General features: G+C 45.0%; 1 protein-coding gene across 2 annotated transcripts in view; it reads right to left on the bottom strand.

The window, feature by feature from the left end:
• LOC147121489 (ral GTPase-activating protein subunit alpha-2-like) overlaps positions 1–23,425 on the bottom strand; it is a 290,657-nt gene that overhangs the window by 70,722 nt on the left and 196,510 nt on the right. For both annotated transcript variants that reach the window (XM_085981771.1, XM_085981770.1), the window contains exons 6-10: positions 14,747–14,924; positions 12,221–12,336; positions 9,277–9,415; positions 6,208–6,407; positions 1,528–1,758 (exon numbers count right to left, since the gene is read on the bottom strand). In XM_085981771.1, the coding sequence (XP_085837897.1) occupies positions 1,528–1,758; positions 6,208–6,407; positions 9,277–9,415; positions 12,221–12,336; positions 14,747–14,924 (864 nt within the window). The remainder of the gene's footprint in view (positions 1–1,527; positions 1,759–6,207; positions 6,408–9,276; positions 9,416–12,220; positions 12,337–14,746; positions 14,925–23,425) is intronic.

The following is a 23,425-nucleotide window of genomic DNA, read 5'->3' as shown; positions in this document are numbered from 1 at the left end:
GTACCGCCCCCTCTCTTGTAGGACTTTCTGCATGCTGGCTCAAAAAGCTCTCCTGGATGCACTTTAAGAATTCCACACCCTCTAAGCCTTTCACACTCTGACTATCCCCGTTAATATTGGGGATGTTGAAATCCCCTATTATTACTCTATTATTTCTACACTTCTGAGATTTGCCTACATATCTGTTCCTCTATCTCCCCCTGACTGTTCTACCCATATGGCCTCATTAGAGGAACCTGCTAAGATATCATCCCTTACAGCAGTAATTGACTCCTTGATTAATATTGCGACACCCCCTCCTCTTTTACAACCCCCCCACCCCCCTCTCGCCTGAAGATTCTATACCCCGGAATATTGAGCTGCCAGTCCTGCCCCTCCCTCAACCATGTCTCTGTGATAGCAACAATATCATACTCCCATGTGTTGATCAACACCTTCAATTCATCTGCCTTACTCGCAAGACTCCTTGCATTAAAATAAATGCCATCCATCCTTGCCATACTCTCACTTGTGCAGTTACATATTTGCTCTGCCTTCCAGGCCGACTTGTTTTTTCCTCTATATTTGGCTGTGCATCACCCCCTACTATAGCTCCACTCCGTATCCTATCCCCCTGCCAAGTTAGTTTAAACCCCCCCAACAGGACTAGCAAACCTCCCCGCAAGTATGTTGGCCCCGTTCCGGTTCAGGTGCAACCCGTCCGACTTGTACAGGTCCCACCTTCCCCAGAAGCAGACCCAGTGATCCAGGAAACTAAAGCCCTCCCTCCTGCACCAACTCTTTAGCCACGCATTCATCTGCTCTATCCTCCTATTCCTATACTCACTAGCACGTAGCACCGGGAGTAATCCAGAGATTGCAACCTTTGAGGTCCTGCTTTTTAATCTGCTACCTAGCTCCCTAAATTCTTGTTAGAGGACCTCATCTCTCTTTCTATCTATGTCGTTGGTACCAATGTGAACCAATGGGTTATGAATGCCTCACAAGTTCATTTAGTTGTTAGATTTCCTGGCTTGTTAAAACATTTTATTTACAAAACTTGTAACTGCCTTTTACCTGGTTAAGTGAGCATTTTTGCAGCTCAAGAAAATCAACTGAAGCTGCATTGCAGTATCATACTATTTCCAAGTAGTTCCACAAGATTTTCCCACACAATCACTATCAAATGCTCTCATCTCAGTTAGTCAATATGTAAATGCAGTCAGTTTGCCACACTCTATTTTAACAGTGGCATTTATTTAAGCACTTAACAGAAAAGTTCAAGTCAATGCTTCTGTCTGACAGCTGTGCTATTGAAACACCTCAAAAACTCCACTACTGAAAAGGTTGTGGCAGCCTGATTGTCTATTGCTACATCACCCTTTTGTAACATTTAATGTTTGAAAAATGGAAACTAATTTTGCTTTTTATAAAGCTAGTTTTAACTGTAGAAAAGGGGATTTCAGTAGTTAATATACTGCACAGGAGGAAGGAGTAAAATACAGAAAATCAGAAGTATTTTAGTAATTAACAGATACACACACTAACCTGGTGAAACACTTCATTGATAAAATTCACATTAGCTTGAGAGGATAGTAGTACTCTCTGAACCATCTCATAGACTGGCCGATGTTCCTCTTCAATGCTGCAGATGCTGGAGGCACTGAGTCTTCTGTCAGATAGAGTACTGCTGTTGGAGTGAGATCGATCCTGTTCAGAGGACCCATTTGTTTCCAACTCAATGGCTTTCTCCTGAGCTGATGCGTTTGCAGTCACTGACTGCTTATCCAGCAAGAAAATCAAAAAACAGAAGTTTAATGCGAGAAATACATTTTTCCCCTATTCTCCTCAAAAAGGAAGCCAGGACCTGCTACCCATTGCCATCTTCCCCAGACACAGTCAATGTAACTTGGATCAATATGTGAGGAATGTTTGAATGGTACAGGGCGATCACAGTCCAACAGTTTTTATCTATCAGACATAATACAACTAATGAAATTCACTCTCAAAGGGAAGCTCAAGTGTGAATGTCATTTCAGATTGAACTTTGAACTTGATTCTCCTGGTTGTAAGTCTACCACTCAAAAATACATTTTAATCATTTGCCAAAGAACCAACCGTGATTTTTAGGATTCAATTAAGTTGCATCATTCTCTATTCAATGTACTGAAGTAGCCAAAATTCTCACCTTGCTCTAAAACCATTTACTGTCAGAGATACTTGGTATTGGGTAGCCCTTAGGTTCAGGCAGCAAATCTAATTTTGTAAAGAGGAGTTATTATCCTATATAAATAAGATACACTTCTTTACCTAGCTGATGTTATAATTGATATTAGTGACATTCTGCCAACTTAAAATTTTGGTAGCCAGTTTCAGTTTCCTATGCAGCAGATGGTAAAATGATTGTAAAATGCTTACCAACAAGTCATATATTCTAGCTGATCTGGCTGGATTAGGGAATTGATTCCCAAAGTAATGTGCAGTGCAAAAATAAAGCATTTTAAAATTGTATTAAAAAATATATTTAGGAAAAAAACATTACATTTACATCAAAATAAACCCCTTTAGATGCTCAAACTTTACAGCAAAATTCAAATGCCAAAACATTTATTTGCTTTGTTGTTCATTTCAATTCGAAGGGAAAGTGCCTTTAATTACTACTATCAAGTTGTTCAATACAATGGCCATTGCATTGCCAAAGGGAATAGCATGCTTAACAAAGTCACAAAGGAGTTGTACATTGTCCTTCTTAACTGGAATGTTCAACAACCTTGAATACAATGTACTATTTGTACAACTTTTTAATATATTAAAAATATTCCATCAGCATTCCCTTCTCGACAGCTTTTCCATTATAAATTCCTATGTTCACATTTCGAATAGAAACTGCCTATGCCTATAGAAACTGGACCTAATTCTAGGGATTGTAGCCGGGCAAGTGGTAGAAGTGTCAGTATGAGAGCATTTTGGTGACAGTGACCATAATTCGGTGAGATTTAAGGTCGTCGTGAAAAAGGACAAAGATGGACTGGAAATAAAGGTTCTAAATTGGGGGAAGGCTGATTTTAATATGATATGGCAGGGTCTGGCCAAAGTGGACTGGAATTAGCTACTTGTAGGAAAATCCACATCAGAGCAGTGGGAGTCTTTCAGAAAGGAAATAGAGAGAGAACAATGCCAACATGTTCCTGTAAAGGTCAAGGGTGGGGCCAACAAGCCCAGGGAACCCTGGATGTCAAGGGATATACAAGAATGGATCAGGAAAAAAAAAAGGGAGGTTTTTGGCAGATACAAAGGACTAAAAACAGTGGATGCTTAGAGGAGTATAGAAAGTGCAGGGGGGTACTTAAAAAAAGAAATTAGGGGAGCGAAGAGGGGGCATGAAAAAACACTGGCAGGCAAAATAAAGGAAAATCCCAAGGTGTTTTATAAGTATATTAAGGGCAAGAGGATAACTAGGGAAAGAGTAGGGCCCATTAGGGACCAAAGTGGCAATCTGTGTGTAGAGCTGGAAGATGTAGGTGAGGTTTTAAATGAATATTTTGCATCTGTGTTCACTATGGAGAAGGACGATGTAGGCATAGAAATCAGGCAGGGGGATTGTGATATACTTGTACAAATTAGTATTGAGAGGGAGGAGGTACTAGCGGTTTTAGCGGGCTTAAAAGTGGATAAATCCCCAGGCCCAGACGAGATGTATCCCAGGCTGCTATGTGAGGCAAGGGAGGAGATTGCAGGGGCTCCGACTCAAATTTTCAGAACCTCTCTGGCCACAGGGGAGGTGCCAGAGGACTGGAGAACAGCTAACGTAGTATCATTATTCAAGAAGGGTAGTAGGGATAAACCAGGGAATTACAGGCCAGTGAGCCTAACATCAGTGGTAGGAAAATAATTGGAAAAAATTCTGAGGGACAGAATTAGTCTCCACTTGGAGAGGCAAGGATTAATCAAGGATGGTCAGCATGGCTTTGTCAGGGGGAGATCATGTCTAACCAATTTGATTGAATTTTTTGAGGGAGTGACTAAGTGTGTGGATGAGTGTCGTGCAGTTGATGTAGTCTACATGGACTTCAGTAAGGCTTTTGACAAAGTCCCACATGGGAGACTGGTCAAGAAGGTAAGAGCCCATGAGATCCCAGGCAATTTGGCACATTGGATCCAAAATTGGCTTAGTAGCAGGTAATGGTCGAAGGTCGTTTTTGTGACTGGAAGCCTGTGTCCAGTGGTGTAGCACAGGGATCGGTGCTGGGTCCTTTGCTGTTTGTAGTGTACATTAATGATTTAGATATGAATGTAGGTGGTCTGATCAGTAAGTTCGCAGATGATACGAAAATTGGGCTACAGGACGATATAGACGGGTTGGTCAGATGGGCAGAACAGTGGCAAATGGAATTTAACCTTGAAAAGTGTGAGGTGATGCATTTTGGGAGGACAAACAAGGCATGGGAATACACAATGACTGGTAGGATCCTAGGAAGGACAGAGGATCAGGGAGACCTTGGTGTGCATGTACACAGCTCCCTGAAAGCAGCAGGACAGGTAGATAAGGTGGTTAAAAAGGCATATGGGATACTTATATTCTATGCCTCGGCTAATGAAGGCAAGAGCAGGGAGGTTATGATGGAGCTGTACAAAACCCTAGTTAGGCCACAGCTGGAATACTGTGCGCAGTTCTGGTCACCACACTATAGGAAGGATGTGAGTGCATTGGAGAGGGTGCAGAGGAGATTCACCAGGATGTTACCTGGGCTGGAGCGCTTCAGCTATGAAGAGAGACTGGACAGGCTGGGGTTGTTTTCCTTGGAGTAGAGAAGGCTGAAGGGGGACCTGATTGAGGTGTACAAAATTATGAGGGGCATAGATAGGGTAGATAGAAAGGAACTTTTCCCCTTAGTAGAGGGGTCAATAACCACGGGGCATAGTTTCAAGGTAAGGGGCAGGAGGTTTAGAGGGGATTTGAGGAAACACTTTTTTACCCAGAGGGTGGTTGGAATCTGGAACTCACTGCCTGAAAGGGTGGTAGAGGCAGGAACCCTCAACATTCAAGAAGCATTTAGATATGAGCACTTGAAACGCCATAGCATACAAGGCTACGGACCAAGTGCTGGAAAATGGGATTAGAATAGACAGGGCTTGATGGCCGGCGGGGACATGATGGGCCGAAGGGCCTCTTTCTGTGCTGTATAACTATGACACCTTGCTGCCAGTGGAGGCACTACAGCACCAACGCGCGACAAGTTTGCATAAGCAGTTTTCATTATAAATGTAGATATAGGAATTTATAATAGTAAACGCCGTCAGGAAGGGCATACTGACATAATATTTTTAATAAATTAACAAGATGTTGTACAAATAGAACAATGTACACAATGGTATATCAAATATTTCATAAAAATAAGGGTAGAATGTATGACTTTAAACTGGGGTTTAAATTACATCTGTAAACCCTGGTTCAATTTCCCCCTCATCGTTTAACCCCACTTCAACTGACGATTAAACTTGAGGCCCGATTTTAATTCGGTGCAGAAAGGCCAAAGCCCCCTGACTTCAGCAGCATGAGGCCTAGAAGATTTTAACTGCTGGGTCTCATCTACATGCCCCCAGTCAGTGGTCCGCACAAAACGAATGGGATGCGGCAGCTGGCCAGCGAGTGGGTGCATAATTTAGGGTGGCAAAAAGCCAAAGAAATGATCAGCAGCACTCAGCTAAGTTGCAAAAAGGGGGTTTCAGGAGGGTTTCAAGTTTGGGAAGGGGGGAGTCCGTGTCAGGGGAGGCCTAAACTTTCCTTGTGGAGCATGGAGAAGCAATCCTGTTCCTTCTGGCCCCACAAGGAAAGTAAAAATAAACTTACCTGTTTGACTTCTCCTGGCCCCAGCTCCTCTTTCCGATGTCTTCACCTGGCGGCTCAGGCCACCAGTTAAAATCTGCATACTTAAAGAAGGACCCTGCCAAATTCAGGCAGGCATCCTTGCCACCTTCTCAGAAGATCAGATTAAAATAGAAGAATGGAGCAGGGTTTTGGCAGGGTAAGTCTCCTGGACAATTTTAACTGCCCGCCCGCTGAGTTTTCGCTGGGCAGGTAGGGATAAAATCACATCTTTGGTCTTTGCAACACCATGGGAGATCAACTAGTAGATGTATAAAATTGATGAATGGAGTTTTAGGTCTTGTATATTACTATATTTCTAGGTTATCAAAATATTGACTCTTACTAACTTTTAAACATACCTGGATAATTTTAGGTAGCATTTCTCCACCATTCTTAGTGTTTTGACTTGTGGCAGTGTATTTCTTTTCCAGAAAGAAGGTCACAAGCCACTTAATAAATGCCACCCGAGCTGCCAAGTACTGGTCCCTTGTGCTGTAAGTGCTTTCATTGTTTCGTGTTACATTAATATATAGTGGCTTTGGCCTCGTCTGAGGAATTTCTGGTAAGAATAAAGAAAAGAGTACCATATTTCTGAACCCTTCCATCTTTATCAACTTTTGACTGAAAACAAAAAAAATACAAAACCATGCATTTCTTCTTAGTTTCAATTCCACATGTTGTTCTACAAGCTGTTGAGACAGTTCACTACCTGCACCATGTTATGTTTGAACTAAGCTCCTGTCAGTTTAACAAATAAATAATTAATTTTACTCTACTTGTAACAAAAGTTTAACCTGCGTCAAACCTGAACAACTAAAATCAGCACCACAATATTCTTGGAAATGGAAATAACTATGTTGTGATAAAACCAGAATAAAACCATTTCAATATTCCATCACTATAAATCCACCATGTTGCTATTTATGAAAATAAATCCCTTTGGGAGTTTTTTTTAAATTTACTTGATGTTGTTGGTAGCGTGGGGGTGGAGTAAGCTCCATGAATATTTTGAAATTAGAAACCGCTATTGAAATATTAAGTTAAAAAAATGATAAAACTGAACATGTGCATTCTCACATTTCATAAACTTTCCTTTCCCAAGTTATATTTACATGCATTAACCCTACTATGCAAGTTTTCTACAAAAATGAAACTTCTATTAGGTAAATTATTGACACAGTAAGGTGATCTTTATGGAATTCTGGGACTTAGATTTTCTTAATAACATAACTGAAAGGTGCACACTTAAAAAAAAAAAAAAACCTTGCTTTTATTTTATTTCTGCCTCATACGCATGTCACCCTATGCTACATACGATCCACAGGAAAAAGACAGTATGCAGTAATCTGTTCTCAAACTTTGCTAATGCCACTCTGCAGTCAGTCAAAATGCAGCACTTTCCAATTCTCCCCCACCCTGCATCTCTCTGAAAGAAAGCAGCTCATCCCCACTTCTCAACTGTCCAAACAGTCGTAGCTGCGATCAGGAACTTGTCTGAGCTTGCCACCGCATTCCTGCACAGCACATTGGTTGAAGTTAACTTGAAAAAAAGTGAAATTGCATGAATGATAACAGAAAGTTAGGTTTCCGAAGGTCACGGATAATTGGTTATAATTATAATTTTGTTGTCTCACTATACACAAGGTTTTTTTTAAATCTGACTTTATCTTGATTTTTTTTAAATCACTCCTCTCAAGTTCAATATCTATAATAAATTTAAACTTTCCTTCCCTTATCTGTACCCCAAACAGCCAATCCTGTCATAGCTTGGATATCTGCTACTATTGACATTGCTTAAACCTCTCCCTTGATAATCTGTCAGAAGAAAAATCAATGCAACATCAAAATAAAGTTTCTCTTAATATCAGCAATTCCAATCTACCTAATGCTCCAGCCAAGTCAGAGTGCCCCCTACAATGTTTCTATCCACCCTTCCTCCCCCTCTATACCCAAATTTTTAGCCAGCCTGCCTTCATTCATTACATCACGCACACGCAGTAGACAGAGGATCAAGCTGTAACTATAGAGTAGACAGGCCATTTTCAAGTTTTCCATTTATACATGGGGCTGGATTATCACATATACTTTTGGTCACAACACCATTAAAGCATTAAAGCCAGACATCATCTTAAAATGAAGCAATGATTGGTATGGGGCAGCTAACACAAAAATCAGCTAATATCTTCTTAAATTATAACAAGCATGAATCACGGATACAATCTGCATTACTTCCCTGCACCACAGAGACACTCAGAATCTACTTCCGTCTTACAACTCCAGGGTTTGGTTCATCATTGCATTAATGCACCTTGGTCTTGGGGGTAGTTGCTTTAAAATATTAGTATGTTATTTTTCATTAAGTGACAGCTTAGCTCAGTTGATAGCACTCTTACCTGTGAGTCAGAAGGTTGAAGCCTCAGTTCAGGCCTTGAGCACATAAACTAAGCTGACACTTCAGTGCAGTACTGAGGGAGTTCTGCATTGTTGGGAAACACCATCTTTTAGATTAGACACTAAATATAATGCCCAATCTGTCTGTTTCAGTTGGGCATAAAAGATCCCACGTTACAATTCGAAGAGCTGGGGAGTTCCCCCAGTGTCCTGGCCAATATCTATCCCTCATCCAAAAATACTAAAGCAGATTATCTGATCTTTAATCTCATTGCTGTTTGTTGGACCTTGCTGTGTGCAAATTGACTGCCGCATTTCCCTACATTACTACACTTCAGAAGTACTTAATTGGCTGTGAAGTGATTTGGGACATCCTGAGGTTGTCAAAGGCGCTATCTAAATTCATGTTCTTTCCCCTTTCTTTCATTTGCTCCTTGTGGGCCCTTGCTATGTGCAAAGCATCTGCTGGATTTACCTACATAACAACAGAGACTAATTTCAAAAAATAATTTATTAGCTGTGAAGCATTTTGGATCATTCTGAGGAAATCCAACAGGTCTGCTGAGCTGAACAGCAACTGGCATCCTTCCCAAACCTGGATGTCTAGCCCTGCCCTTTAACTAAACTTTTAAAGTAACATATTCTAAAGGTCCAAATTGCATTTCTCAATATGTAGTTCTCTCCAGCCATCCAGATGGTCTCCAATTGCAATAGACTACATAATGACGTTTATTCTCAACAAAACAATCTAACAGAAACTAATATAGCATTTGCAATACTGAGAACAAACTTCAGCACCAATAGGCACAGAAGATAGGGACAAAGTCCAGTAACAATATTTGGCCAACTGTTAACCAATAAAAATTAGTGACATTTACTGTTCTGCTTGGATAGTTTTAAATTTAAGTCCTGCACTTCTTTGTGCCTATTTTGACTGAGGAAGTTTGAATAAATGTGCAGGCATAAGATATCAAATAATTTAAAGTATTACCAGTTCCAGCATTTATTAACAGTTTGTAATGTATTGTTTTACTCACCAAGTACAGGATTGTAAAGGTTGGTAAATTTTGTAAAGGATGGAAATAAATGGGAAAGGTAGAACTTCTTAAACAAGGCAAAAAGAAACTTAAAACCACTTTCTTGTTTTTCTTTATTCTTCCATTCTAAGCTTGCGGCCTTCAAATTAGAAATAGAATAAACATTGGTTAAGGAATGATAGTAGATAATTCCAAAAATTATATTAGCAATCAAGAAAATGTTTTGTGAAATACACACAATAAGATTTTTTTTTTCATTGTTTCAGTTATAATCTTCTCCCTTTTTATATCCTTAGCACAACATGTTGCTAACCAGTTAAGAGTAGCAGTCACAAAAGTAGCCTAGGCTTGCTAACTCTGGGACTGTTCCCTCACATTCTTCTTGAAAAGAAACTTAGTTTCTATTCAGTGCTTCTTCTAAGATTGTAAATGTGTATATGGTAATTCTCGAGTCTCCACTCAAGTTTAGTAGTACACCAATCTGCGTTGCAACAGCCCAACCATATATGGAGTACATTTTTAAAAATCTTCAAATATACTGGTATCTCTGTTAACACTTTTCCTTCCTTTACAATTTTCAGTGTTCTCAGCAATATTGCATCCCACAATCTAAAATAAACATTCAATAAAAATTCAGAACTCTGTGGAGCTATACGCTTCAAAAATCTACAGGTGAGCAATCCCAGCATTTATGGTGGGAGGGTCCCTACCAGGAATCACCGCCACTGACCCCGGTGACATCAAAGGAAAATTCCCTAATATACCTGCAAATAACATGCACCCGAGCTACTAGGATCATCATCTAAGGCACCTACCATATAAATGAAGCCAGAAAGTCCATTACATGCCGTTTTAACAATGTAAACAAAAAATTGCTATCACATCTTTGGGAGTCAGGACTTGAGCTTCCGTGGACCCTTGGGTAGCCCCCATGTCTACCACTGATCAGCGAAGTATGCCTGGTCTAACCAGCTGTACCTCCACTGACTATACACCAGACTCGTCAGAGACCCTGGGGCATGAGAACTCCCCGGACCTGCCTCTCCTTACGATGAATGCCTTGTAATGGGGTTGGCGGACACTCTACCCCACATGTCCTGCTCGAAATGTTTGCTGCAAGGTCAGGACACAGCATATCCAAGTCCCAGCCTAGTTTCTAGCCTTTACGGTTTTCTCCTGTTGCAATTAGGGCAGGAATACACCAGATCAGTCTTGGATCTTGGGGCCACCATCGTTACCCCATGGACCACATAATTTCCTTTGTATTTTTCCAAATGCACCATTTTTCATCTGACATGTACTTCAATGAAATGCCACTTTTGTTTATCAATTTACATAACATCACCATACATCTCACTCTTGATTGTAAATTACAGCAGTTCTTTAAACAAGGGGGGAAAAATCCATAATTGTCAGCTGCTAGAGTTGCAAGTGAGTGATGATTCCATAAGAATCCTTTCCTCCAGAATATTTAACCTTCAGAAGTACCATATGGAACACATTCACTGCCACCGAGGTTAGGAATTTCTACTTTCCGAGATCAGGGGAGCTTCCTAATTTGCATCACGCAGTGAAAAAGCATTATATTGGCCAAGAGAGTGATACATTATCAATTTATTTTCCATTAACTGATTTACTAACAGCAGAACAAGGGAGGAACCAAAAAAGAGGCACATACACTTACAACGCTTATACTAAAAATTGCTTTTTGAATGTGGATTAAAGTTGTGGTATTCCAACATTATACATTACAACCGAGTTTTAAAAAGTGCTTCCTAGTAAGTTCTCTTTATTTTTCTCTAAGTGGTTATTATGACTGTGTTTTTCATTGTACCAGCTGAGAGAGATGAACTGTTGTAGTTTATGACATTAGTCAAAGTCAGGTAGAGGTGAAAGATCCCATGGCATTATTCAAAGCAGGACAGGGCATTCTCTTTTTTGTGTTGGCCAACATTCCGTTCTCCACCCACCACGAAAAACAGGTTAACTGGTCATTTGTCGCATTTGCTGTTTGTGGGAGCTTGCTGTGTGCAAATTGGCTGCTGTGTTTGCCTACCTAATAACAGTGACTATACATAAAAAAGTAACTAATTGGATGTGAAGCACTTTGGAATATCCGGAGGACTTGAAAAGGTGCTATCCAAGATGTTACACCCTCAGGGTAGGAAACAAAAATATTGCCAGAGCTCCAACTTTTGATTGCTATCCAGTATCTCTTAAAAAAGCAAAGTACTGCGGATGCTGGAAATCTGAAATAATAACAGAAAATTCTGGAAATATTCAACAGGTCAGACAGCATCTGTGGAGAGAGAAACAGAGTTAACTTTTCAGGTCGGTGACCTTTCGTCACTACTGCAGTGGAGTATCAGCTTAGATTTTTGCGCTCAAGTTTCTGGTGTGGGACTTGAACCCACAACCTTCTGACTCAGATACAAGAGTGCTACCAACTGAGCCAGGGCTGTAAATCCAATTATAATATAAGCACGATGATGAAATACAGGAAACTTTCGATTAACCGGCCCCTAAATAACCGGAACGCTCTATCCACCGGCAAAATTCAGGAGTCGGTTCAGGTAACTTTTTTTTACTTTTATTACTCCATTTGTTGCTGTGCAAGGGTGTAGCTGAAGCTGTTGCTAAGCTACAGAGATGCTTGCAACTTGTGCCGATTGTTTTGAAGCTGTGCAACAAGGTTTGTTGCTTTATACGGAGCTCTGAGCTCCGTATCTTTTACTATAGCGTTCGGTTATCCGGAATTGTTGATGAACCGGCACCATGTCGGTCCCGTCCGTGCCGGATACCAGAAAGTTTCCTGTACATTTATCCCTTTTGTATTCAACTACTCATAGGTTATAAACTTATTTCTTGACTGTAGGGTAAATCATGCATTGACCCGCTCAGAACTAGACCTTTTCAAACATTATTAATAAGATTCTTGATTTACCTGGGTTACCATGTACTTCAGAAGAATTTGAAGGAAGTACGAAGTCTGGTCATCGGATACCTTTTCCCCCAATACTGATGGTAACAGAGGAGTAATATCTTCTGCAGCAACTTTTACTAAGCCAAAAATATGCAAAGCATTAATCAGTATCTAATTTTGTGCTGATTTAATTTATGGGAATAATTGTAACAGTGAAAAACTAAAAAAACTTCCCACTTTATTTTTATAACCTACATAAATTCTTTACATTTATTCGCTGAAAAATGTTTTAAATACTATACAAATTATATACAATATTAGCATTTATAGAACTTTTGTTCTGATGTTATATGTAATAGACCTTCTGTTTTCACAAATCAATTGGATATGAAAGAATGTGGCATTTATATATTGTACGAAGTCCAAAATTATTTCTCACTTCGCTCTCCTTTTCCTACCCCCTCAATTTTTTTAATGCGGCATAGTCAAGCATCTATTGTGTGGAATTTAAACAACTTCTTTCCATTTGGTAGCCAACAGCCAATATTTGTTATTTATTGAGGTACAAAATATTTTATATTAACTGCTGACAAAAACAGCATCTGGAGCTGGCTGTCCCTTCCCAGCACCATTGATGAAATTAATACCTAACTTACATTTAGGATACTGGCAGTCATTGAGGTCTGGAGAAATGCAGCTTACCTGTCCTAACAGGAGCAGTAAAGTGTCCTCCATGCTTATTATAAAACACATTAAATATACAGGAAACTTTGGTTTATCCGGAGGTTGTATGGCTGGAAACCTCGATCTAATGGCAGAAATCAGCAGCCGTTTTGTTAGGTTTTTTTTCTTTTTTTTTCTTCTCCTAGCAATTTTTTTTAAACAGTCAGTCTCTGGAAAGCCTCTCTGAAGCTGTTGCTAAGCTACAGAGACACTTCCACGGTACGGGCCGACTGTTTACAAGCTGTTGCTAAGCAACAGTGTTTGTTGTCAGATACGGAGATGAAAACTTCCGTATCCTTCAACATTAGTGCTGGTCTGTCCAGAAGTTTTCAAAGATCGGCATCACGCCGGTCCCGTATATCGAAGTTTCCTGTATGTCAAGAACTGCCGATACAACATTTATCTAGCAAGCCAATTCAACTGAACCACCAGCTGAGCATGCATTAAGTCAGGTCTTAATAGATACTGTACTCCTTGTAACCAGTGATATAAGCAGATATAACTGAAATTAATCTGGTAAAATAAAAGGTGGATTTGCTACAGATTTAGGTGAAACTCTGCATAGTGATATCACAATCTCACACTGACCATGAATGAGTCCAGTAGCTGTCATGTTTGCAATTGAAGGACCATTTTATATGTTTTAGTTTAGGTCTCCTGGGTTAAGCTTGTTTATTGTTAACAATGTGGCTGCTAACATCTGTTATTCAGTGCACAATTTTCTGCACAGCACAGATAAATTGGAAGCTGCTGCTGTCCAAAGATTCAGTAATTTTTGGATGCACAAAGTAGTTCGACAAAAATTGTGCATAACTCATGTTACTTCACAACTGAGTCATCCAGGCCATGGTACTCAACAGAGAAAAGAAAAACTTACTACAAAAACAGCACACACTGGTCTAAACAGTAAAATAGTTTGGTTATTCGGAACAAGAAAGTTTTTACAAAAGCTACTAGGTATTTCTAACTATGTAATGAGCCAGATGTTCTATAGATTCCCATTGTGGGCACTCCAATTATTTCACCATCATGGTAATGGAAAAATGAACAAATTTTGGGGTCTGCCTTATTTGAACTAGGTTAAAAGCAGAATAAGCAATGTTCTACCAAATTAAATCCATTTTTTAAAGAATTTGTAGCTTCTTTACAGGATGTTTTAGAAGATGATATATTTTGTACATTAAAGGAGCTATGTAGAAAAATTGTCAATGCACTTCACAAAAGTGAACTAAAAAAAACCAAGCCAAAGTATGAGAGTTGGGAGAGGTGACAGAAGGGTCAGTCAAAAATATGAATTTAAGGAGGCTTTCAAAACCAGAGAGTAGAGAAGTGGAAGGGTTTAGGGAGGGGTTCCAAGACATAGGGCTGAGGCAGCTGAACACCACACTACCAGTGGTGGGGAATGCACAGAAGGTCAGAGTCGGAAGACCAAAGGGTGTGGAAAGGGTCATGATTTTGGAGGAGGTTACAGAGGTAGCGTTGGTGAGGCCATGGACAAATTAAAGATGGGGACAAGGATTTTAAATCCAATACACTGGAGGGCAGGGTAGCAGAGTAGATTAGCAACAGAGGTTGATATGCAAGCAGAATTGCACTGAAAAAAACCAACAAAACCAAATGTAATCTCCAGGCCATAGACTCCTATGTCTTTATTCAATGAGCTCAGCACTAGATAGCAAAAGTAACAAGGGGAAAGTAAATTGTGGAGATAGTCGCTACATTTGTGCAATGGTATATTTACAAAGGTAAATGCCAGTATAAATGCTAATGCCATTGCTCCACTTGTATTAGGCTCGATTACTAACCATCAGATACATTACTAACCATCAGATACATTGTAGGAGGGATTTATGAGTGTATCTAAAGTACATGGTCCAATTCGTGATGAAACAGCTGGAAAACCAGGGACAAGGCAAGCAAATAAGGTCAGTTGCTCATCAGAAGAATTCTCTTGCAGTGCTTGAAGCCAAAGTAGGTAGAGGCGAATTCCTTCACATCTTATCTGAGGAAAAAATTCACATAATGTTAGTTAAATCTCATCAAGGTTTGCATGGCTATAATCAAGTACAAGTCAAAACATGGTGTATACTAACGGTTAAAGCAAATTCATTCATGCTGTTTTTTATGCATCCAGTTAATGCCCAATATCATTTATACAATGGCCCAGAAATTCGGGTCGGAGGCTTCCTGCAGGTGCAAGCCCCCAACCTGCACTTACCTTGCGCGACGGCAGTTGAGCTGTAGGACCCCGTGGAATTCCGCTCCGGGGCCTGGCCCAGCTGCCGGCGCGCTGTGCTTGCGTGTCCCTGGGGCGCAGTTAGTGCGATGCGTCCCCTGGGATCACGTGAGCCATGGGCAGCCAATCGGAGGAGGGAAAAGCCCATTCGTAAGATTGACAGGAAGACCTGTCTAAACTTATGAATACTACGGGCCTCAAAATAGCATTAAACCTTCAAATAAATTTAAAAAAAACATGATACTTTTTCAATAAACTACAAATTACATTAAATAACTATTTTAAACAATAATTTAAATTTTTGAAAAAAATAATTTTATAAAAATACAGGGCTAAAAATAAACTTACCTTGCTTTAAATTATTTAAAAATAATAAACCTGTGGGAAAAATGTTTTAATTTTAATTAATTGACCACTTACCTCGTAAAAAGCAGGCCTTACGCCTGCTTTTTAAATGTATAAATCCTACAGGCTTAACCTCGCGTGAAAACCTGCAAAAAAAACCTAAGTTCAAAGCGCACGCGCAGCCTTCCCCTGCGCGCGCGCTCGACCTCTGAACCCCTTCGTTCAGAGGATCGGAAGTGCCGGTTTCCCGCGCATGCGCAGTGCATGCAGGAAACCGGCACTTCCATTCGGCCTACGGGTGAGTACCCCGTGCGTACTCACCCGGGGAGAGCCGAATTTCTGGGCCATTACATACACAAGTCTACCCAGAGTAGCATTTGCAGTTACAAATGAGCGGAGCAGCCAATTAAAAAAAGTCCGTTTTTTTCTGCAGTGCACTGGCTAATTGCACTAAAGGTGCCAATTACTCTAATGGAGTACAATCCCCACCACTTACACTGTCCCCGTTTATCCCGGACAGTTGCCTGTATTAGGAAAATGGAACTAACCATTTACCAGTACCATTGGCGTCAAATACAAAGGCGCTGCTCAACACATATTCAGCGGGCCAGCTATTTCGGGCAGTTCAAGCAGCTGTTCGGTCACCTTCCGACCGCCCCAATCCACTGCCATTCACCCTGCAGCTCTGTTTACAGTTCAGGTACTTTGAAATTGACCCGGACAGTTTTGAAAGATGCTAACAAATGTGGCGGCGGCAGCTCAGGAGCTTTGAAATTGACCAGGGCAGGGCAGGTTCATTTTTATTAATTAAAGTGGTTCCACTGAGTGATATTAACACCTTGTAGTCTGTATTGTAATTAAGAACATAAGAAATAGGAGCAGGAGTAGGCTATACGGCCCCTCAAGCCTGCTCCGCCATTCAATAAGATCATGGCTGATCATAGACCTCAACTCCACTTTCCCGATCTCCATATCCCTTGATTCTCCTAGAGTCCAAAAATCTATCTATCTCAGCCTTAACTAAAAATGAACTCCCAATCCAAGCTCACAAATGCTTCAGATCTAGCAGGATGGGGAACCAAGAACTATTAGCCCAACGAATATTTGGCTCGATCAAACATTCTCTTGCTCTCCAGTGCTGAGCGTATTGAATAAAGACATTGGAGTCTATGGCCTTGAGATTCCATTTGGTTGTGCTGGTTTTTTTCGATGCAATTCTGCTTGCCTATCAACTCCATTGTTGCTAATCTACCCTGTCCTCATAATTTTGCTGAAGCATCACTTGGAGAAAACAACTGACCATCAGGCTCTTGAGGACACCGGCTCAGACGCCTTCGCAAGGACTTTGGAAGGAGGCAAGTACTCTTCTGAACCAAAGTACTCTTTTCAAGGAGAGGGCCCACCACCACCATTCCAGAGCAACTTCGAATGTACAATTGCAGCCTTGCCAGGGTTGTTTTGCTTATTTCAACCAGCACATTTCTATCAGTTGTTGTCCTGCTCCTTCGTGTTGTGATATTTAAACATCAGCTCGGTTCTCAAACTTCTATCCTGGTTCCTACTGTTGATTTTCAAGTTCCCCTCTCTGTATCTGTCTTACTATGCTATCTCAGATTTTAAATTAGCTGAAGGAGTTTGGATTGAAATTAGGAAGGAAAGTTGCCCCTTGAATATCATAGCACTGGGCACAAAGCAACACCTGAAACCAATTGACAGGGATTCTTTGGTCACAGGGGGGAAAAAACTTCCAATATTACAGAACAAATTCAATAACCATATATAAGTAGCAAATATAATAAATTTGTGAAATGGTGTCTAAGTGCAGTACACAGAATTTACAGCACAGAAACAGGCCATTCGGCCCAATTAGTCTGTGCCGGTGTTTATGTTCCATACGAGCCTCCTCCCACCCTACTTCATCTAACCCGATCAGGATATCCTTCTATTCCTTTCTCCCTCATGTACTTATCTAGCTTCACCTTAAATGCAACTATCCTATTTGCCTCAACTGTTCCTTGTGGTAGCAAGTTTCACATTCTAACCACTCTCTGGGTAAAGAAGTTTCTCCTGAATTCCTTATTAGTGACTATCTTATATTTATAACCACTAGTTTTGGACTGTCCACAAGTGGAAACATCTTCTCTATGTCGAGCTCATCAAGCTCCTTCATAATCTTGAAGACCTGTGTCAGGTCCCTACTCAGTCTTCTCTTTACTGGAGAATTTTTCTCCAAGTGTAATTTCGATGTTCCTTAAACAGCCTAAATCAGATTTTACAATACTTTGTGTCCGACATTAGGGTAATTTAATATGCAATCTAAATTCAAAAAGCTGCTTCGAAGTATTTCAACTATTAAAATGTGACTAGTTCAAAATTAGCAAGAATCAGAACTGCCATTATGCTGCTCTGCTTAGCTTTTGCTTTTCATGACATGTAACTATTATACAGGACTTTAATTAAAACAGAAACTCCACTGTGTTATTGATCAAGACACCTATAGACCAGGATGAACATTACACATCCAATAAGCATGCAAAGTTACTAGAAAGGTCAACATTCAAATTCAGACTACTGTAATCTTTCATTTCTGTTGCATTTAATAATTGGTCAATTTAAGCACCATTCATAAACATAGAAACATAGAAGATAGGAGTAGGCCATTTGGCCCCTCGAGCCTGCTCCGCCATTTAATGAGATCATGGCTGATCAACCAAATTCAGTACCCTGTCCCTGCTTTCTCCCCATATCCCTTTAGCCTTAAGAAATATATCCAACTCCTTCTTGAATATATTTAATGAATTGGCCTCAACTGCCTTTTGTGGTAGAGAATTCCACAGGTTCACCACTCTCTGGGTGAAGAAATTCCTCATCTCTGTCCTAAATGGATAAGGGAGAACCAGTGGATGTGGTGTATTTGGACTTTCAGAAGGCTTTCGATAAGGTCCCACATAAGAGATTAGCGTGCAAAATTAAGGCACATGGGATTGGGGGCAAGGTATTGACTTGGATAGAGAACTGGTTGGCGGACAGAAAGCAAAGAGTTGGAATAAACGGGTCGTTTTCCAAGTGGCAGGCAGTGACTAGTGGGGTACCGCAAGGATCGGTCCTAGGACCCCAGCTGTTCACAATATATATTAATGATCTGGACGAGGGAATTGGATGTAATATCTCCAAATTTGCAGACGACACAAAGCTGGGTGGGAGGGTAAGCTGTGAGGAGGATGTCGTGAAACTCCAGTACGATTTGGACAGGTTGGGTGATTGGGCAGAAACATGGCAAATGCACTATAATGTGGATAAAGGTGAGGTTATCCACTTTGGTGGCAAAAACAGGAAGGCAGATTATTATTTGAATGGCAGTAGATTGGGAGAAGGGGAAGTGCAAAGAGACCTGGGTGTTCTTGTGCACCAGTCGCTGCAGGTCAGCATGCAGGTGCAGCAGGCGGTTAAGAAGGCAAATGGTATGTTGGCCTTCGTAGCAAGAGGGTTCGAGTACAGGAACAAGGATGTCTTGCTACAGTTGTACAGGGCCTTGGTGAGACCGCACCTCGAGTATTGTGTGCAGTTTTGGTCGCCTTACCTGAGGAAGGACGTTCTTGCCATGTAAGGAGTGCAGCGAAGATTCACCAAGCTGATACCTGGGATGGCAGGAATGACGTATGAGGAGAGATTGTGTCGATTGGGCTTATACTCACTGGAGTTTAGAAGATTGAGAGGGGATCTCATCGAAACCTATAAAATTCTGTCAGGCCTGGACAGACTAGATGCAGGAAGGATGTTTATGATGGCCGGGGAGTCCAGAACCAGGGGTCATAGTCTAAGGATAAGGGGTAAGGCATTTAGGACTGAAATGGAGGAGGAATTTCTTCACCCTGAGAGTGGTGAACCTGTGGAATTCTCTGCCACAGAAGGCGGTGGAGGCCAGTTCATTAAATATATTCAAAAAAGAGTTGGATATATTTCTTACGGCTAAAGGGATCAAGGGATATGGGGAGAAGGCAGGGACTCCCTCGCCATCGGGGACATCCTTCCTGCATCTAGTCCTGTTAGAATTTTATAAGTTTCAATGAGATCCCCTCTCATTCTTCTAAACTCCAGCGAATATAAGCCCAATCGACCCAATCTCTCCTCATACATCATTCCTGCCATCCCAGGTATCAGTCTGGTGAATCTTCGCTGCACTCCCTCCATGGCAAGAACATCCTTCCTCAGATAAGGTGACCAAAACTGCACACAATACTCAAGGTGTGGTCTCACCAAGGCCCTGTACAACTGCAGCAAGACATCCTTGCTCCTGTACTCGAATCCTCTCGCTATGAAGGCCAACATACCATTTGCCTTCTTAACCGCCTGCTGCACCGGCATGCTTACCTTCAGCGGCTGGTGCACAAGGACACCCAGGTCTCGTTGCACTTCCCCTTCTCCCAATCTATTGCTGTTCAGATAATAATCTGCCTTCCTGTTTTTGCCACCAAAGTGGATAACCTCACATTTATCCACAATATACTGCATCTGCCATATCACCCAACCTGTCCAAACATTTTTGCAAAGTCTTGCCCAAAGGCCAATTACACAAATAGGCTACAATTAAGTTTACTTCTTTACAAATCTATATATATATAAACGGATCGATCTGTCTGTCTGTCTGTCTGTCTATCAGTCTGTCCTCACGTGTGCGTCTGTCCGGCAATGCGCTCGAAAGTTATAGGGCGTACCTACGCGTGCGTTACGTCGAAAGAAAGCTTACCGTTCCAAAACGGTCATAAGCGTATTCACGTTTCGGCCGGACAAAAATCGCGCCCGCGGTATCCGAAAAACGTTCAACATTCCGCTCATTAGCATCTCATTATCTGCTCATCAGCAATAGAGTAACCTCGAGGTCGACCAATCGTACGCCGGGTTGCTGGCGCGTGCGGCCGGGCCCTCCTACGGTCGAGTGACGGGACGATTGACCAATCCTACGCTTTGGTGACCTGACGGTCGACCAATCGGTGTGTGTGTGGGCGGGCCTTATCGTTCTGAACCGAGGTGAGTCGCCGCCATCTTGATTCCAAACTTTTCCTTTCTTTTTCCCGCTTTCTGCGTCTTTCAAAAAAACGTTGCTTTTAAAACACATTGTTTTAAAACAAAGTTAATTACTTTCTAAATCTTTTATCTAATCTCATTAATTTTCCTACCTTTCCCCATTTTTCCAGGTAGGCCTCGAAGCCTCGGCCTCTCCTCCGCACCCACACCCGAGCTAGGCACCTCCCGGCCCCAGTCAACAAGCGGCCCCCGATCGCCGCCATCTTTGTGAAGGCTGGAGGGGCGGCCCTCAGCCGAGCGCCGCTACCTTAGTAAAGGATGCGCGCGCAGCAGGAGCAGCTGAGACGCGGCGTCTCTCTCTGTTCCCCGCTCGGCGCGGGCGGGCTTGGAGAGCGGGAAGGGTTACCCCGGCAACCCGGCCGGCCGTCTCGCACAGCCGCAATCGGCGCTCTTCAAGCCAGCTCGGGAGGGCGGGGCCATGTCAGTGCGTGGGGTGGCACGGAGCTCCGTGGTGCCATCGCCGGCGCTGGGCTCGGGTGCTTTGTGGCCTGCGGCCGAACAGCGGCTGCGGACCTCGAGCTGACCGGGGCGCTGGACTCGGCTGGGCCATGTCTTTGTGGGTGTTCGCCTCGGCCAACGGCATCAGCGTGACAGCCGAGGCCGCCAAAAGCGTCCAAGGGAACGCGTTCATCCAGGTGCCGAGGCCCGGGCCCCGGGGCGGAAAGAGGGATTGGAGTGGGGGATGAGGGCTCGGGCAGGGGAGAGAGAGGGGGTGGGGGGGGGGGGGAGGGGGGAGAGCGAGGGAGGGTGGGGGGGAGGGGGAGAGCGAGGGAGGGTGGGGGGGAGGGGAGAGCGAGAGCGAGGGAGGGTGGGGGGAGGGGAGGGCGAGGAGCGAGGGGGTGGGGGGGAGGGGAGAGCGAGAGCGAGGGGGTGGGGGGGGAGGGGAGAGCGAGAGCGAGGGGGTGGGGGGAGGGGAGAGCGAGAGCGAGGGGGTGGGGGGGAGGGGAGAGCGAGAGCGAGGGGGTGGGGGGAGGGGAGAGCGAGAGCGAGGGGGTGGGGGGAGGGGAGAGCGAGAGCGAGGGGGTGGGGGGAGGGGAGAGCGAGAGCGAGGGGGTGGGGGGAGGGGGAGAGCGAGAGCGAGGGGGTGGGGGGAGGGGAGAGCGAGAGCGAGGGGGTGGGGGAGGGGAGAGCGAGAGCGAGGGGGTGGGGGGGAGGGGGAGAGCGAGAGCGAGGGGGTGGGGGAGGGGAGAGCGAGAGCGAGGGGGTGGGGGGGAGGGGAGAGCGAGAGCGAGGGGGGTGGGGGGAGGGGAGAGCGAGAGCGAGGGGGTGGGGGGAGGGGAGAGCGAGAGCGAGGGGGTGGGGGGAGGGGAGAGCGAGAGCGAGGGGGTGGGGGGAGGGGGAGAGCGAGAGCGAGGGGGTGGGGGGAGGGGAGAGCGAGAGCGAGGGGGTGGGGGGAGGGGAGAGCGAGAGCGAGGGGTGGGGGGAGGGGAGAGCGAGAGCGAGGGGTGGGGGGAGGGGAGAGCGAGAGCGAGGGGGTGGGGGAGGGGAGAGCGAGAGGGTGGGGGGAGGGGAGAGCGAGGGGGTGGGGGAAGGGGTGAGAGCGAGAGGGTGGGGGGAGGGGAGAGCGAGAGGGTGGGGGGGAGGGGAGAGCGAGAGCGAGGGGGTGGGGGGAGGGGAGAGCGAGAGCGAGGGGGTGGGAGAGGGGAGAGCGAGAGCGAGGGGGTGGGGGGAGGGGAGAGCGAGAGCGAGGGGGTGGGGGGAGGGGGGAGAGCGAGAGCGAGGGGGTGGGGGGAGGGGAGAGCGAGAGCGAGGGGGTGGGGGGAGGGGAGAGCGAGAGCGAGGGGGTGGGGGGAGGGCAGAGCGAGAGCGAGGGGGTGGGGGGAGGGGAGAGCGAGAGCGAGGGGGTGGGGGGAGGGGAGAGCGAGAGCGAGGGGGTGGGGGGAGGGGAGAGCGAGAGCGAGGGGGTGGGGGGAGGGGAGAGCGAGAGCGAGGGGGTGGGGGGAGGGGGAGAGCGAGAGCGAGGGGGTGGGGGGAGGGGGAGAGCGAGAGCGAGGGGGTGGGGGAGGGGGAGAGCGAGAGCGAGGGGTGGGGGGGAGGGGACGAGGGCGAGGGCGGGGGTGGGGGGAGGGAGAGCGAGGGCGGGGGGGGGTGGGGGGGAGGGGAGAGCGAGGGCGAGGGGGTGGGGGGGAGGGGGAGAGCGAGAGCGAGGGGTGGGGGGGGAGGGGAGAGCGAGAGCGAGGGGGTGGGGGGGAGGGGAGAGCGAGAGCGAGGGGGGTGGGGGGAGGGGGAGAGCGAGAGCAGCTGAGACGCGGCGTCTCTCTCTGTTCCCCGCTCGGCGCGGGGCGGGCTTGGAGAGCGGGAAGGGTTACCCCGGCAACCCGGCCGGCCGTCTCGCACAGCCGCAATCGGCGCTCTTCAAGCCAGCTCGGGGAGGGCGGGGCCATGTCAGTGCGTGGGGTGGCACGGAGCTCCGTGGTGCCATCGCCGGCGCTGGGGCTCGGGTGCTTTGTGGCCTGCGGGCCGAACAGCGGCTGCGGACCTCGAGCTGACCGGGGCGCTGGACTCGGCTGGGCCATGTCTTTGTGGGTGTTCGCCTCGGCCAACGGCATCAGCGTGACAGCCGAGGCCGCCAAAAGCGTCCAAGGGAACGCGTTCATCCAGGTGCCGAGGCCCGGGCCCCGGGGCGGAAAGAGGGATTGGAGTGGGGGATGAGGGCTCGGGCAGGGGAGAGAGAGGGGGTGGGAGGGGGGAGAGCGAGGGAGGGTGGGGGGGGAGGGGGAGAGCGAGGGAGGGTGGGGGGGAGGGGGAGAGCGAGGGAGGGTGGGGGGAGGGGAGAGCGAGAGCGAGGGAGGGTGGGGGGGGGAGGGCGAGGAGCGAGGGGGTGGGGGGGAGGGGAG

The sequence above is a fragment of the Somniosus microcephalus genome, chromosome 3 (genome assembly GCF_052327205.1).
Source record: "Somniosus microcephalus isolate GS21.2 chromosome 3, FLI_Smic_1.0, whole genome shotgun sequence".
NCBI classification, from domain to species: domain Eukaryota; kingdom Metazoa; phylum Chordata; class Chondrichthyes; order Squaliformes; family Somniosidae; genus Somniosus; species Somniosus microcephalus.
Note: the sequence above shows the minus strand (reverse complement) of the source record. Positions and strands in the feature narration are given on the sequence as shown.